A 16,776-nucleotide genomic window follows, 5' to 3' on the forward strand; every position below is an offset into this window, starting at 1 on the left:
GTATTCATCACTACGACACTTATCGAAGCACATATCTGACAACGCAGTCGTCTACAAATGATAAAATGCAGTAATACTTATGAACAGTATGTGTTTCTTCCTCATTACGGTCTGGTAGACAGTTTTTTAGAATGAGTGGGTAAGACCATTGCCGCCAAATAGAGAGGTAAATTTTCGCCTAGTAAATACAAAGAGAAACCGATTCACAATATAAGAGTCTTGCAGCTCAGAAACCTCATTCATAGTGTAGTAAACACTATTTCAACTCTAAAAGTCACAGGAACCTCAAAACATAAGACTTCCCTACATTATGTTCAACCATTCTGTTGCTCTTCCAGTGGTTAGAAAAAGATAGATGATTTGTAGGAAATAGTCGTATACATACGGCAGGCTTTCCGCAAATTTTGTGAAACTCCTTCTATTAGGCTCAGTACTGAGGCGTAGACTGACACTGCAGTTCGCCATATTTTTAAATTTATCGATCTCTAAGTGTTGTGCATCTAGCTGATGCACAATTTGAGTAGTAAGTTTGTAAATTTTCGTTTGTATCTGTAAAACATCTTTGTCGTGCAACGATAATTTGGGTTTCAGAAAAAGTATAGAAATAATAGAGAAGTGAACAGATAAAACAACATGTGACTGGAAGATATTAAGAAAGCAGAAAGACAGGAGACAAGAGTTCCTGATAAACAGCCACCGAACAATGAGGTTAGTCCTGTTAGTGATGTCTGGTTATTCTTTTTGGATGGAACCGTTCGATGATCCCGTTGCTGCGAGTGTTCGGTTTCCATTTGACTGCCCCTCATGTAAACCTGCTAATGTGTAGTCTGGTTCGATCAAAGGTAGCGTTTCTGTGGAGCCGAATTCAAGTAAATGTTCACTGTTAATCGCAAATCCCGATCGACTGGTAATAATACTCAGCTATCCTCCGTTTTCCGAACATAATCTAACCCTAACACTCTGTCGCCATCTCGCTCACTTCTTCTCTCGTGTCCATTTCTATTTGCTCTCGTTGTTTGTTGTAACTTGCCTCTATTGTTGTACTCATCACCGAATGTAAACTGTATTTATTTTTTCTCTTTCTGTGCTATAGTAGTTAATAAACTTTTGTAATTCACCATATTAGATGTAACGTGTAACACGCTTATCGTAATGAATGTAACGCAAAATACGCTGAGTGTCTAGTTAGATGTAAGGAAGGGGCCGATGGCTCAGGTTAAATAGGCAAATAGATAAATACGCTCCAAGACAAAAAAGACTCACAGCAAAGGAATTATCCGAATGGGACGGAAATCGGTAGATATGACGTACGTCTACAGACAAACAGTCGATTACAGAATGAGATTTTCACTCTGCAGCGGAGTGTGCGCTGATATGAAACTTCCTGGCAGATAAAAACTGTGTGCCCGACCGAGACTCGAACTCGGGACCATTGCCTTTCGCGGGCAAGTGCTCTACCATCTGAGCTCCTTTCTTTCAGGAGTGCTAGTTCTGCAAGGTTCGCAGGAGAGCTTCTGTAAAGTTTGGAAGGTAGGAGACGAGATACTGGCAGAAGTAAAGCTGTGAGTACCGGACGGTAGTCGTGCTTCGGTAGCTCAGATGGTAGAGCACTTGCCCGCGAAAGGCAAAGGTCCCGAGTTCGAGTCTCGGTCGGGCACACAGTTTGAATCTGCCAGGAAGTTTCATATCAGCGCACACTCCGCCGGAGAGTGAAAATCTCATTCTGGAAACATCCCCCAGGTTGTGGCTAAGCCATGTCTCCGCTATATCCTTTCTTTCAGGAGTGCTAGTTCTGCAAGGTTCGCAGGAGAGCTTCTGTAAAGTTTGGAAGGTAGGAGACGAGATACTGGCAGAAGTAAAGCTGTGAGTACCGGACGTGAGTCGTGCTTCGGTAGCTCAGATGGTAGAGCACTTGCCCGCGAAAGGCAAAGGTCCCGAGTTCGAGTCTCGGTCGGGCACACAGTTTTAATCTGCCAGGAAGTTACAGTCGATTACAGTTTGAGAAAAATTGGTTGATTTATTCAAGCGAAAGAGCTACACAAATTAAGCAAGTGAATAACGTTATAATCCACCTCTGGCCTTTATGTAAGCAGTTATTCGGCTTGGCATTGATTGATAGAATTGTTAGATGCTCTCCTAAGTGATATGGCACTAGGCCACCGCTCCTGGTTGTTGGGCGGTATGGCAAGCGACAGTCAAGGTGGTACCCCTCCACTGCCTGGAGTGCCACCAGACGCGCCTTCGTTGGTCAGCGGGCCTCAGTCCAAAGCGCGACAACACTGAAGACAATTCTACTCCAGTCAATGAGATTCCAGGCCGAAGACGTGCCTCGAGACGACCGAAAAGCAGTGCGATAACATCCTGACTGTCACCCACCTTACGGCACGACAACCAGGAATGAAAGTGTGGGTGTGCCATTTGTTTGGATGTCATCTGTGGCACACTTAACAGGCACAGCGGTACGTCGACAGTATTCTACGCACCGTTTTGTTGTCGTCCATGGCAAGCCATCGTGTACTTACGTTTCAGCAAGATAATGCCCGCCCGCACACTGAGAGAGTTTCTACTGGTAGTCTTCGTGCTCGCCAATACCTACCTTGGTCTGCGAGGTCGCCAGATCTCTCCCCCACGGATAACGTTTGTAGCACTGTAGGCGGGGCGCTTCAACAGTCTGGGGATTTTGACGATCTAACACGCCAGTTGCACTGACTTTGGAACGATATCTCTCAGGAGGACATTCGATAACTCTGTCAATCAATCCCAAGGCGAATAGTTCCTTGCATAAGGGCCAGAGGTAGACCAAAGACTGCTCAATTGGTGAAACTCCTCCTCTTGAATAAATTGTCGTCATTTGTTTGTCTCTACAAGCACATCGCATCTACCGATTTCAGTCCCTTTTGGATATTTCTTTCGTGGTGCTTACTTTATTTTCTTAGAGTGTATAATAACAGGTAACATTGTGGTGTCACCGCCAGACACCACACTCGCTAGGTGGTAGCCTTTAAATCGGCCGCGGTCCGTTAGTACACGTCAGACCCGCGTGTCGCCACTATCAGTGATTGCAGACCGAGCACCGCCACACGGCAGGTCTAGTCTAGACAGACTCCCTAGCACTCGCCCCAGTTGTACAGCCGACTTTGCTAGCGATGGTTCACTGTCTACATACGCTCTCATTTGCAGAGACGACAGTTTAAAATAGCCTTCAGCTACATCATTTGCTACGACCTAGCAAGGCGCGATAACAAGTTATTATATGTCTTCTGAACAGATAATATTGTGAATCATGTACCGTCAAGAGCGACGTTCATCATTAATGGATTAAAGTATCAAACTAATTATGTCCGCTTTCTGAATTCTAATTCCTTGTCATGTTCCAGACCTCACGTCAGTATAGTTCTTCCCTTAAAACGCCAGCCTGCGTGAGCTAAAACGCGGGCATTTCGGCCTCCATTTGTAACACGGTGTTGGCTCTTCTGCCAACACAACGAACATAGGTACAAATTCAGACATGTGAAAAGTTTCATTCTGGGAACATCCCCTAGGATGTGGCTAATCCTTGTCTGCGCAATATCCTTTCTTCCAGGAGTGTTAGATCTGCTAGGTTCGCAGAAGAGCTTACTTGAAGTTTGGAAAGTAGGAGACGAGGTACTGGCGGAAGTAAAGCTGTGAGGACGGGGCGTGAGTCGTGCTTGGGTAGCTCAGTTGGTAGAGCACTTGCCCGCGAAAGGCAATGGTCCTGAGTTCGAGTCTCGGTCCAGCACACAGATTTAATCTGCCAGGAGAGTTTCATGCGAAAAGTTGTATGATGTACTGATAGTACAGTGTTTACTGTTGTTATCCATAGGTGCTATGCAATGGAAGTTGGCCTTAGATTATGTTATAACAGCAGGTAGTGAAGGTGTGAATACGAAAATATATCAAGTCACTTTGGCAGTATATATGTTGTTCCATTAAGTTTCGAGTGTGCAGTCGCCAGACATCTCCTTCTTCTTCTAATATTTCGGCTGTATACCGTCCAGCCATCTTCAGAGTGAGTGGCAAGACTGCCGCTCCAGTGCTCGCTTCGTCCCTTTATAGCCGTGTACCGCGCGACTGCGCATGCGGCCACAGATGCAAATGCGCCACAGACGTTGATCGGCGGCAGAGACGTGCATAATGCGCGAGTGTATCTATGACTCCGCAGTCGATGTATATATGTTATTAGGTCACTGCTTACAGGGGTAAAGGTAGTTACCCACATGCTATGAGGGCAAGGATATGCAGCCTATGCATTAGAAAGGCAGGTAATGGAGGTATGAATACGGACACATGATAGCTTACACGGATAGCAGGCGTCTCACGAGAGATGGGACGATGCTGCACTGTATGTCATTGCGATCTGATGGTTCTACATAGATAATATTGTGGGTAGAGCAAACCAAAGACTGCGATTCATTGGCAGAACACGTAGAAGGTGCAACAGGTCTACTAAAGAGACTGCTTACACCAAGCTTGTCCGCCCTATTCTGGAGTATTTCAGTGCGGTGTGGGATCCGCATCAGGTGAGACTGACGGATGACATCGAAAAATTACAATGAAGGGCAGCTCGTTTTGTATTATCGTCAAATAGGGGAGATAGTGTCACAGACATGATACGTGAATTGGAGTGGCAATCATTAAAACAAAGGCGTTTTTCGTTGCGACGGGATCTTCTCATGAAATTTCAATCACCAGTTTTCTCCTCCGATTGCGAAAACATTCTGTTGGCACCCACCTACATATGGAGAAATGATCATCACGATAAAATAAGAGAAATCAGGGATCACACAGAAAAATTTATGTGCTCGTTTTTCCCGCGTGCCGTTCGAGAGTGAAACGGTAGAGAGACAGCTTGAAGGCTGTTCATTGAACGCTCTGCTGCCAAGCACTTTATCGTGAATAGCAGAGTAATCACGTAGATGTACAGATTTATTCAAGTCTGAGGAAAGAACATCGCGCCAGCCTGGTAAAAAGTGGTCAGAATAAAAGAAGAAGGAGTATTCTGAGAGGATGAAGGGTTTCTGGGGAACAAAGGAGAAAAATGTCTGGAGATGAAATTATGCATACAGGTCCAATCGCTCTCCTAAAGGCGAACAATCGTTATAATAATAAATAAATAAAAAGATGCAGCGTGAAGGAATTATCCAAATAGGACGGATATCGTTAGATGTGATGCACATGTATACACTAATGACTTATTACAGTTCCCTCACGTGCTTCAGAGAATGGCTGCTTGAAAATTGTAAGGTGTACAGAAAATCAACACGTATCGGGGGATAGAGCGACTCTCTGAGTTTTTAACTCACATAACAGATGCCTAATGTGTATATTGTTTGCCTTGCAGAAAGCGCCTACACGCATGTGAAGTTCACTGAAGTCGCTGCTACAGCACGATAGCAACTCAATTTGGCAATCAGTTCATTAGGCTGCCTGTCTATAGTCACGACCTAATTCGATGTGACATTACGCTGCGGATGGTATGTCTTCATGTTCTTACACATATGTCTGTCCAGAAGAATGACGCCACGGCGTATAATAAGAATTAATACTATGGCAGATGTTGTATTTACTAACATACATCACCTTTTTGAAACCGTGGTGGTATTCACGAATAACCCTGTATTCTATGACGACTGCCTACGTGCAGTGCTCAAAAGAATTAGGCAACATGTGTATCAGCGTCCGGTATATTTGTGGTGTCACCGCCAGACACCACACTTGCTAGGTGGTAGCCTTTAAATCGGCCGCGGTCCGCTAGTATACGTCGGACCCGCGTGTCGCCACTGTCAGTGATTGCAGACCGAGCGCCGCCACACGGCAGGTCTAGAGAGACTTACTAGCACTCGCCCCAGTTGTACAGCCGACGTTGCTAGGAAAGGTTCACTGAGAATTACGCTCTCAATTGCCGAGACGATAGTTAGCGTAGCCTTCAGCTAAGTCAATTGCTACGACCTAGCAAGGCGCCATTTATCCTTTGCTATGTATCTAATGAAGCATGTACAGTAACAAGACCAATTTTCACCAATTGTGGATTAAAGTTAAGTATTCCAGCAGCTACGTACTTTTCTTTATAGCATTCATTACGTATCCTGTTTCAGACCTCACGCCAGCCTGCATGAGTTTAAGCGCGTGCCTTCCGGTTACCCGTCACTGTGGACTGGCTGTCTTGTCAGTCCACAACAATATTAAATGTATTTTGATACAGGCAGTACCTGTGGTCTTATTACATAACTTGAGATTGTCTCTCAGTGTATGCGACAGCTAAATTCATTCGCCAACTATCGCCTGTTTTATGGGTTGCAGTGTGAGGTTGTCCCTCAGAAGGAAATCAGTACCAGTGTTCTCTGCTGAGGTACACAGACGGTAGTTGTCATTTGTGAACGTTGTATTCGACCAAGCACACGCAATCCGACATTTTAATGCAGTCAAAATTACAAGGGCAATCTGTTCGATCCAAGAAGGATGGGCTCCCCTTGGTTTTGCTGCACTTGCCAATGTCTCTCCATTTGTCATCCATAGGTAGTGGACACACTGCATGGAGGCAGGGCAGTACACAAGGCGAGTAGGGTAACGTCCTCGAGGCATTACAACGCAACGTGAAGATCGGACTATCTGGCCATCTCCGCCTTGCGACGTCTTTCGGATACCACCAGAGCACTGCAGGACGGTCTCAAAAGGGCAACAGGAGGCGATCACAAGGTAATGGACGGATTACGAGAAAGGAACTCACGACCCAGAAGTCCTGTTCGAGTGCCTCGCTTGACATGACATCGCCTCGCAGTTCGCCTTGGATTCTGCCGTTCCCATGTCAAATGGCAACTTCGCCACTGGTGAAACGTGTTATTCACAGACGGGTCCAGATTTTCTCTGACGCAAGGTAATGATGGCCGTGTTCGTGTGTGGAAAGAGTGTGATGAGCAGTATATGGCAAATGCTGTCCACGGCATCGACAGACACGCCCAAGGTTCTGTGATGGTGTGGGCAGGCATCAGTATTGACAGCTATAAGGATCTTATACTTACCGCCACGCAGTACATCGAACAGAGCCTGTTGGGCCATGTGGTGGTTGCTGCAAACGGTGGTGGCACTGAATTCGTTCTAATGGCACGACTTTCGTGGAAGGCGTCAGTAGGGACGCCTCGCAAAACCAGGACACTGAAGTGACTAGAATGGCTAGCAGTGAGTCCCGACCAAAAACCCCTTCGAAGAGGAGTGGGACATGCTTGAGAAACACGTACGTGGTCATCCTGTTCCACCACAGACTCACCAAGAACTCTCAATGGCTCTCATTGAAGAATGGTAATTGATGCCACAAATTGACCTCCATACAGAGCATGCCACGTAAGTGTCAAGTGGCGACAAACGCTCACGGAGCGCATACACATTATGGATACTCTTGAAGTCCAACGAAAAGCACCCTGGACGACTGGGCGAATGATTGTATTCCCTTTGATTCGATACCTGTCGATCATTTCTTTACCTGTTACGTAGATGAATGACGATGTAATGATGTTTTGCAGTATACTTCATTTTTGAAAGATAAAACTATAATTTGGTAATATAAATGATTCTCAATTTTTGCTCAGTGAGATGTAGCAGACACCCATAATCACGTTCTCTTAAGCCTTTTGAGCAATAAATTATGTTATAGCAGTAGATAATGTAGGTATCCAAGCGAACGTACATCGAGGCACTCCGACAGAATACGCGTTGTAGCGCAGTACTTACCGGCGTGGTCCGCCAGGTTGCGGCCGAGCGGCGTCGGGGGCGTGTGCTGACCGCCCCCGGCTGCGCTCTGTGGGGGAGGCTGCTGCGCCGGAGGCGGCGTCTGGTCCGCTCCCGCGGAGGCGGCAGCGGCCGCCGCAGCCGCCGCCGCGGCAGCCGCCGCCGCCGCCGCGTGCGGGGGCGGCAGCGCGTACAGCGCCGAGAAGTCTTCCGCCGCGGCCGCCGCCGCCGCCGCGGCCGCCGCCGAGCCCGCTCCGCCGCCGCCGGAGCCCGCTCCGCCCCCGGAGGCGCCGCCCGCCGCCCCGGACTTGATGCCGCGCTTGCTGTCGTGGTGGTGCGACGACGCCGAGCCGCCTCCGCCCCCGCCGCCGGAGGCGTTGCCGCCCCCGGCGGAGGCGGCGGCGTGGTGCGCGGCGGCAGCCGAGTGGTGCGCCGCGGCAGCCGCCGCCAGGTGGTGGTGGTGGTGGTGGTGATGGTGGTGGTGGTCGTCCACGAGGCCCAGCAGGCCTCCGACGCGCAGCTCCTCCATCAGCTTGCCGCCTCCGTTGCCGGCGCCGGCGCCTCCGCCTCCGCCTCCTCCGCCGCCCCCGCCGCCGCCGCCGGGTGACTGCATGCCGCCCCCGACGACGCCGACGCCGCCGCAGGGGCTACCGCCCGCCGCCGTAGCCGCGGCGAAGTTGAGCTGGCGCGAGAAGATGGCGGGGAAGATGTTGAACTGGTGCTGCTGGTGCTGCTGCTGGTGCTGGGGGTGCGGGGGCTGGTCGGCCCCCTCGGGGGAGCCCGCCTTGAACTCCACGGTGAGGCCGGGGGCGGAGGTGGGGGCGGAGTCCGCTAGCGGGGGCGGCTGCCAGCCGGCCTTGGCATGAACCGCTTCCGGCACCAGGCCCCACACCAGCGTCGCCGGCAGCGGCGGGTCACCAGTCGTGCTCTACTCCCAGGAGTAGCCTCTAGGATGGTGGCACCGACCGATCCGAAATGACACCGCCCTGGACAGAAAAAAATACACTACGTTTTACCAAGAAGGAAAGACAAAAATTTTTCTTCTTTGAACATGGTTGACGTTTGCAGCAAGCGTATACACAAATTTGAAAAATATCTAAAAATCAGCCAACCTGTTGCACAGGTTTTCTATATACCTTGACCAGGTTTCGTCACCTCTAAGGGTGACTTCATCAGAAGGTAAGGTAATTACATGAAGAACGTATCGTCAAAGATATACAGCAGTGATTTAAGAGCTGAGTAGCTCAAGTCATACATTAAAATATAAAACATAATGTTCTTGAAAAGGTCAAACATTAAAACATAAGTAACACCGGTGTTACTTACTTACTTACTTTCCAATTTTTACATATTTTTCAGACAAAAATTGGCTTTAACAAACAATGAAGCCTTTTGTAGACAGAGGTTTCCCGCGAGACCCACAACTGACATATTGTTTCCGTTTTCTTTATTTGAACACAAACATCAGTGCATACTTCCAGCATGCTGTATGTTGTGGGAGAACAACTCTGTTTGTATTATGATGTAAAAAGGTAGCCATAGTTGCGGATAAAATAGATGTTTATTCATTACGTGACAGGTTTCGTGTTAACACCCACTTTCGAACCAACCGATGCTGGTTGTCATTTTATTCCCCTCGCTCTACATGGGTGAGGGAGTGGTCTGTCAATGGATACAAGTAGCCGCTCTGCAGGCAGATGAGAGTAAACATTTAAAACATGCTGTAAAATTGGACACGGCAGTTGACAAAGTGAATGCTTGACTCAATAAAAAGACATAGATTCAGTTGCATACTTTAAAACATATAAAAGGCGGATTTATGATTAAGTAAAAGACTCACATAGATGAAATGGCAAATGAACGTTTCAAAAAAGATAAAAGATGGAGGGACAGTTGCATAAGTCAAAAAGTGAAATGTCGGTGTGCTGAATAATTGAGATAGAGAGACACATGAATGGAATGCTCAGTGGGCTTAGACTGTGGTATCATGGAAATTTAGCAGTTGGGGTAGTGCGTAAGACTGTGTTTGTGTTGACAGATGTTTGGACGAGGAATGCGGGAGAAAATTAACAATTTTCTGATGGTTTTCCGTTACTTGGTCTGCAAATCTTGCTCCTCGCCAAATTTCATGATTATGCGTCAAGGGAAGCACCCTATAGGTTTTAATGAGTGACTTTGCGAGTGTGATAATACAGAGGGGTCCAGAAAAATGTAGACACTCTTTGATAATTAATATCTTCGGAACAAAATGACATATCGTTGCAATTTTGCACAGTAGCGTAGTCCATTGTTTTCGCAACAGATCTTGGCGCGCTTTTTCCAGCAAATAACAGAGCAGCAATGAATGAAATAAGATTGTCGTTTTAGTAACGCAAGACCGTATTGATGTGGTGCTGGAAGTATGAAAACATAATAGAAGTACAACTGCAATGGCGTAATGAGTACGGAACTCAGCCACCTACACGGACAACAAATTATCGTATTCGGGATTAATGTGAAGCCGAGGAAACTGTTGAGGGTGTGCATAAGGAAATTTCTGGCCAATCAAAAGTATCAAGAAGTCCAGCTTCCAGCGCTGCTGTGTTGCAAGATTTTACTAGGTCACTTCAAAAATCTGTGAAGCTGGGTACACGTGAAAGCGGGTTAGGCCGATCAGGTGTACGACGAATTCTGAAGGCTGTAAAGAGGAAAGTGTACATTCCAAGATCGCTGCACGCTATGAACGAGGACGGCCTGGTTCGAAGGCGGAATTACTACGAGTGGTTTGAAAACGCGCGTCGCGAGGATGAACGGTTTGCGGGGAGAGTTATCTAGGCAGACGAGGCGAAGTTCAAACTGAACAGTAATCTAAACCAGCACGACTGCGTGTACCGGTCTCCTGAAAATCCTCGCGTTCACGTGGACAAACATGCTAATCTACCGGGTGTCGAGTGGTGTGGGCTGTCATCAAGCAGTTTGAGTGGCCCTTGGTTGTTTGAAGGTACCGTAACTGGTGAGGTGTACCTACATAGGCTGCAAACATCGATTTTACCAGCCATCCGAGAGGTGTTTGAAAATGAAAGATGGCACTCCGCCTCACTACCACAGGGGTGTCAGAGCCTACTTGGATGAAAATCTACACTCATGCTTATAAATAAAGGCTAACGCTGATACATGGTGAAACCGCGCTCTGGTGGGCGGTTTGCGGGTTTAAATCACGTCGGGGTATGACCATGCGGTGCATCTGACCTGCGGTCGTCGCACGGTGGCACTGGCAGCAGTCCACATACGCAGAGGTGTGTTGATGCATGTCAGAGTACGGTGCAGCCAATAAGTGTGCAGACGTTTTCTAACGCGGTAATGGTGAGTGTGCGTTGAAAATGGCTCAAAGAACATGTGCTGATGACGTTATGAGGGGTAGAATACTAGGGCGACTGGAGGATGGTCAATCACAGCAGGTCGTAGCACGGGCCCTCCGTGTGCCACAAAGTGTGACCTCAAAATTATGGCAACGATTCCAGCAGTCAGAAAACGTGTCCAGGCGCTACAATACGGGACGTCCACAGTGTACAACACCACAAGGAACCGATATCTCATTATCAGTGCCCGCAGACGGCCACGGAGTACTGCAGGTAGTCTTGCTCGGGACCTTACCGCAGCCACTGTAACAGTTGTCTCCAGACACACAGTCTACAGACGACTGAACAGACATGGTTTATTCGCCCGGAGACCTGCAAGGTGTGTTCCACTAACCCCTGGTCACAGGAGAGCCCGTAAAGCCTGCTGTCAAGAAACAATTACATGGTCTTTGGAACAGTGGTCCCAGGTTATGTTCACGGACGAGTGAAGGTATAGTCTGAACAGTGATTCTCGCCGGGTTTTCATCTGGCGTGAACCAGGATGCAGATACCACCCTTTAATGTCCTTGAAAGGGACCTGTATGGAGGTCGTGGTTTGATGGTGTGGGGTGGGATTATGACTGGCGCACGTACAACCCTGCATGTCTTTGACAGAAGAACTGTAACAGGTCAGGTGTATCGGGACGTCATTTTGCACCAGTGTGTCCGCCTTTTCAGGGGTGCAGTGGGACCCACCTTCCTCCTGATGGATGATAACGCACGGCCCCACCGAACTGCCATCGTGGAGGAATACCTTGAAACAGAAGATATCAGGCGAATGGAGTGGCCTGTCTGTTCTCCAGACCTAAACCCCATCGAGCACATCTGGGATGCTCTCTGTCGACGTATCGCTGCACGTCTGCAAACCCCTACGACACTTCAGGAGCTCCGACAGGCACTGGTGCAAGAATGGGAGGCTACACCCCAGCAGCAGCTCGACCACCTGCTCCAGAGTATGTGCGGCCTGTGTACATGAGCATGGCGATCATATCCTGTACTGGTGCGCAGGAAGCAGTGGCGTTTTGTAACACATGTGTTTCGGGACGGTTTTCTCAACTTACGACCAATACCGTGGACTTACAGATCTGTGTCGTGTGTGTTCCCTATGTGCGTACGCTATTAGCGCCAGTTTTGTGTAGTGCCACGTTGTGTGGCACCACATTCTGCAGTTATCCTTAATTTATGAGCATGAGTGTACCTGGATGATGGGTCGGTCGAAGAGGGACTGTTGAGTATCCACCAAGGCCTCCACACCTTACACCTCTTTACTTCTACCTATGGGGGACCTTGCTTTTTTGGTTTGGGTGGAGTAAAGGGACCAGACTGCTATGGTCATCGGTCCCTTTTTCCAAAGACAAAGAACACCCACAGAGAATAAAAACGAGGAACAGAAGAGATCACAGACGATACAGAACAAGAGAAACTGAGACAAGGACAAGACAAAACGAACTAAAACCACACAGAGTGTGACGGTGGTTGGCCGACCATAGAAATAAAAAAGGAAAAGCCAACCACTTAGAAATACATTTAAAAAAATCAGTTGAAAATCATTGGCCAAAGGCCAGAATCAACACAAAACAATAAAATAAAACAGAAACACTCAGATTAAATGATAAAATCCCCCTGCCCGAATAAAACGGAAAACTAAGTCAGCCATAGTGGAGTCGTCTGTTAAAAGGGCAGGGAGCGTATCAGGCAGCGCAAATGTCTGCCTGACCACAGCTAAAAGGGGGCAGGCCAACAGAATGTGGGCCACTGTCAAAGCTGCCCCACAGCGACACGGAGGAGGGTCCTCCCGGCGCAGTAAATAACTGTGTGTTAGCCGGGAGTGGCCAATGCGGAGCCGACAAAGGACGACGGAGTCCCTGCGGTTGGCTCGCAGGGATGACCGCCACACAGTCGTCGTCTCCTTAATGGCACGGAGTTTATTGGGTGTAATCCGATCGCGCCATTCAGCGTCCCAAAGCGCAAAAACTTTTCGGCGGAGGACTGCCCGCAAATCAGTCTCTGGGAGGCCAACATCCAGAGATGGTTTACACGTGGCCTCTTTCGCCAGGCGGTCAACATGTTCATTGCCCGGGATACCGACATGACCGGCGGTCCACACAAAGACCACAGAGCGGCCGCAACGCGCAAGAGTATGCAGGGACTCATGGATAGCCATCACCAGACGAGAACGAGGAAAACACTGGTCGAGAGCTCGTAAACCGCTCAGGGAATCGCTACAGATCACGAAGGACTCATCTGAGCAGGAGCGGATATACTCTAGGGCTCGAAAGATGGCGACTAGCTCAGCAGTGTAAACGCTGCAGCCAGCCGCCAAGGACCGTTGTTCGGAATGGTCCCCTAGAGTTAGCGCATACCCGACACGACCAGCAACCATCGAACCGTCGGCGTAAACAATTCCAGAGCCCTGATACGTGGCAAGGATGGAATAAAAGCGGCGGCGGAAGGCCTCTGGAGGGACCGAGTCCTTCGAGCCCTGTGCCAAGTCGAGCCGAAGGCAAGGGCGAGGAACACACCACGGGGGTGTACGCAGAGGCGCCTGGAAAGGAGGCGGAACAGGGAAAAACCCAAGCCCGCAGAGAAGCTCCTTGACGCGTACGGCGATCGGACAACCCGACCGGGGCCGACGGTCCGGCAGATGGACGACCGACTGCGGGAACAGGACACGGTAATTTGGATGCCCGGGCAAACTAAAAACATGGTCAGCATAAGCAGCCAGTAATTGTTGGCGTCGTACCCGCAGTGGAGGTACACCTGCCTCCACTAGTACGCTGTCCACAGGGCTGGTGCGGAAAGCACCAGTGGCAAGGCGTATCCCGCTGTGGAGAATTGGGTCCAGCACCCGAAACGCAGATGGGGATGCTGAGCCATAAGCCAGGCTCCCATAATCCAGACGGGACTGGATTAACGCCTGGTAGAGCCGCAACAGGGTAGAGCGGTCGGCGCCCCAGCGGGTGTGGCTCAAGCATCTCAGAGCGTTTAGATGCCGCCAACACGTCTGTTTAAGCTGCCGGATATGAGGCAGCCAAGTCAACTGGGCATCGAAAACCACCCCCAAAAACCTGTGGGTCTCCACCACAGCAAGGAGTTCGTCGGCAAGATAAAGCCGCGGCTCAGGATGGACTGTTCGGCGCCGGTCGAAATGCATAACGCGGGTCTTGGCTGCCGAAAACTGAAACCCATGGGCTACAGCCCAAGACTGCGCCTTACAGATAGCGCCCTGTAGCTGACGTTCAACAACTGCAATGCCAGTAGAGCTGTAATAAAGGCAGAAGTCGTCAGCATACAGGGAAGCGGAGACAGAAGTTCCCACGGCCGCAGCAAGCCCGTTAATGGCTATTAAAAACAGACAGACACTTAAAACAGAGCCCTGTGGCACACCGTTCTCCTGGACGTGGGAGGAACTATACGAGGCCGCGACTTGCACGCGGAAGGTACGACACGACAGAAAATTGCGGATAAAAATCGGCAGAGGACCCCGAAGACCCCATCCATGGAGCGTAGAAAGAATGTGATGACGCCACGTCGTATCGTACGCCTTCCGCATGTCGAAAAAGACAGCGACCAGGTGCTGACGGCGGGAAAAGGCAGTACAGATGGCCGACTCCAGGCTCACCAGATTGTCGGCGGCGGAGCGGCCTTTACGGAACCCACCCTGAGATGGAGCCAGAAGGCCCCGAGACTCCAGTACCCAAGTCAAGCGCCGGCTCACCATCCGTTCAAGCAACTTGCAAAGAACGTTGGTGAGGCTAATGGGACGGTAGCTGTCCACCTCCAGAGGGGTCTTTCCAGGTTTCAAAACGGGGATGACAATGACTTCCCGCCATTGCGACGGAAACTCCCCCTCGACCCAAAGACGCGAGAAGGCGCCGCTGGCAGTCCACTGAAAGGTGTTTCAGCATCTGACAGTGGATGCCATCTGGCCCAGGAGCGGTATCAGGGCAAGCAGCTAGGGCACTGCGAAATTCCCACTCACTGAGTGGAGCATTGTAAGATTTCGGGTGGTTGGTGCGAAACGAAAGGCTCCGACGTTCCAGCCGCTCTTTAATGGAGCGGAAGGCCTGGGGGTAAGTCGCAGAAGCGGAACTCATAGCAAAATGCTCTGCTAAGCGATTTGCAATGACGTCGGAGTCAGTACACACGGCTCCATTCAGGGAGAGCGCAGGGACGCTGGCAGGGGTCCGATAGCCGTAGACGCGTCGAATCTTGGCCCAGACCTGCGAGGGAGTGACATGGAGGCCAATGGTGGACACATACCGCTCCCAGCACTCCTTCTTGCCTTGGCGGATAAGGAGACGGGCCCGCGCACGCAGCCGTTTGAAGGCGATAAGGTGCGCTAAGGAGGGATGTCGCTTGTGACGCTGGAGCGCCCGCCGGTGATCTTTAATCGCTTCAGCGATCGCAGGCGACCACCAAGGCACAGCCTTCCGCCGAGGATACCCAGAAGAACGGGGAATGGCAGATTCGGCGGCAGTAACGATGCCGGTGGTGACCGATTGAACCACCGCATCAATGTCATCAGTAGAGAGAGGCTCAAAAGCGGCAGTGGAGGAGAACAAATCCCAGTCAGCCTTATTCATAGCCCATCTGCTAGGGCGCCCAGAAGAGTGACGCTGTGGTAGTGACAAAAAGAGCGGAAAGTGGTCACTACCACACAGGTCGTCATGCACACTCCATTGGACAGATGGTAAGAGGCTATGGCTACAGATGGAAAGGTCAATGGCGGAGTAGGTGCCATGCGCCACACTGAAGTGTGTGAAGGCACCATCATTTAACAGCGAGAGATCGAGCTGTGACAATAAATGCTCAACGATGGCGCCCCGACCTGTGGCCACTGACCCACCCCACAGAGGGTTATGGGCGTTGAAGTCGCCCAATAGCAAGAAAGGTGGCGGCAATTGGGCGACCAGTGCAGCCAGGACAGGCTGCAAGACATCACCATCCGGTGGAATTTAAAGACTGCAGACGGTAACAGCCTGTGGCGTCCACACGCGTACAGCGACAGCCTCTAAAGGCGTCTGGAGAGGGACAGACTCGCTGTGCAGAGTGTGAAGGACATATATGCAGACGCCACCAGACACCCTTTCATAAGCTGCTCGGTTCTTATAATAACCCCGATAGCCACGGAGGGCGGGGGTTCGCATCGCTGGAAACCAAGTTTCCTGGAGAGCAATGCAGAAGAAAGGGCGAAGGCTGAGAAGTTGGCGGAGCTCAGCTAAATGGTGGAAGAAACCGCTGCAGTTCCACTGGAGGATGGTATTGGCCATGGCTGGGAAACGCGTGACGTGTCGGGGAAGGCAGATTACGCCGCTGGGTCACCGGCTGCCTCCAAGTGAGCACCTGTGCCAGTGCTTTCCATGGCGTCGGAGGGACTGGCGAGATCAAGGTCCTCAGCAGAAGCCAGGATCTCCACCTCGTCCTCAGACGCAGAGTTTGAAGGCTGCGGTGGGACAGGTGCCACCGCAATGTCAGGATGCTTGGGAGCCTTTTTCTTCAACTGCTTCGCACGCTGTGCCTTGGGAGGGTCTGGCTGGGAGGGCCCCACTGGGTCAGTCTCAGGGACGGACGACGACCGTGAAGCCCTATGACCAGCGACCGGTTGTCGTTTCATAACTTTGCGGGTGTCCGCTTTGACACTGGGCAAAGCCTG

General features: G+C 50.2%; 1 protein-coding gene across 1 annotated transcript in view; it reads right to left on the reverse strand.

Moving 5' to 3' along the window:
- Positions 1–8,272, reverse strand: part of LOC124716695 (homeobox protein Hox-D11-like) — a 131,441-nt gene extending 123,169 nt beyond the window's left edge. Inside the window, exon 1 of the mRNA XM_047243236.1 lies at positions 7,747–8,272. Coding sequence (XP_047099192.1) covers positions 7,747–8,272 — 526 coding nt within the window. The remainder of the gene's footprint in view (positions 1–7,746) is intronic.
- Between the last annotated feature and the right edge of the window lie 8,504 nt (positions 8,273–16,776).

This window comes from Schistocerca piceifrons, chromosome 9 (genome assembly GCF_021461385.2).
Source record: "Schistocerca piceifrons isolate TAMUIC-IGC-003096 chromosome 9, iqSchPice1.1, whole genome shotgun sequence".
Taxonomy (NCBI): domain Eukaryota; kingdom Metazoa; phylum Arthropoda; class Insecta; order Orthoptera; family Acrididae; genus Schistocerca; species Schistocerca piceifrons.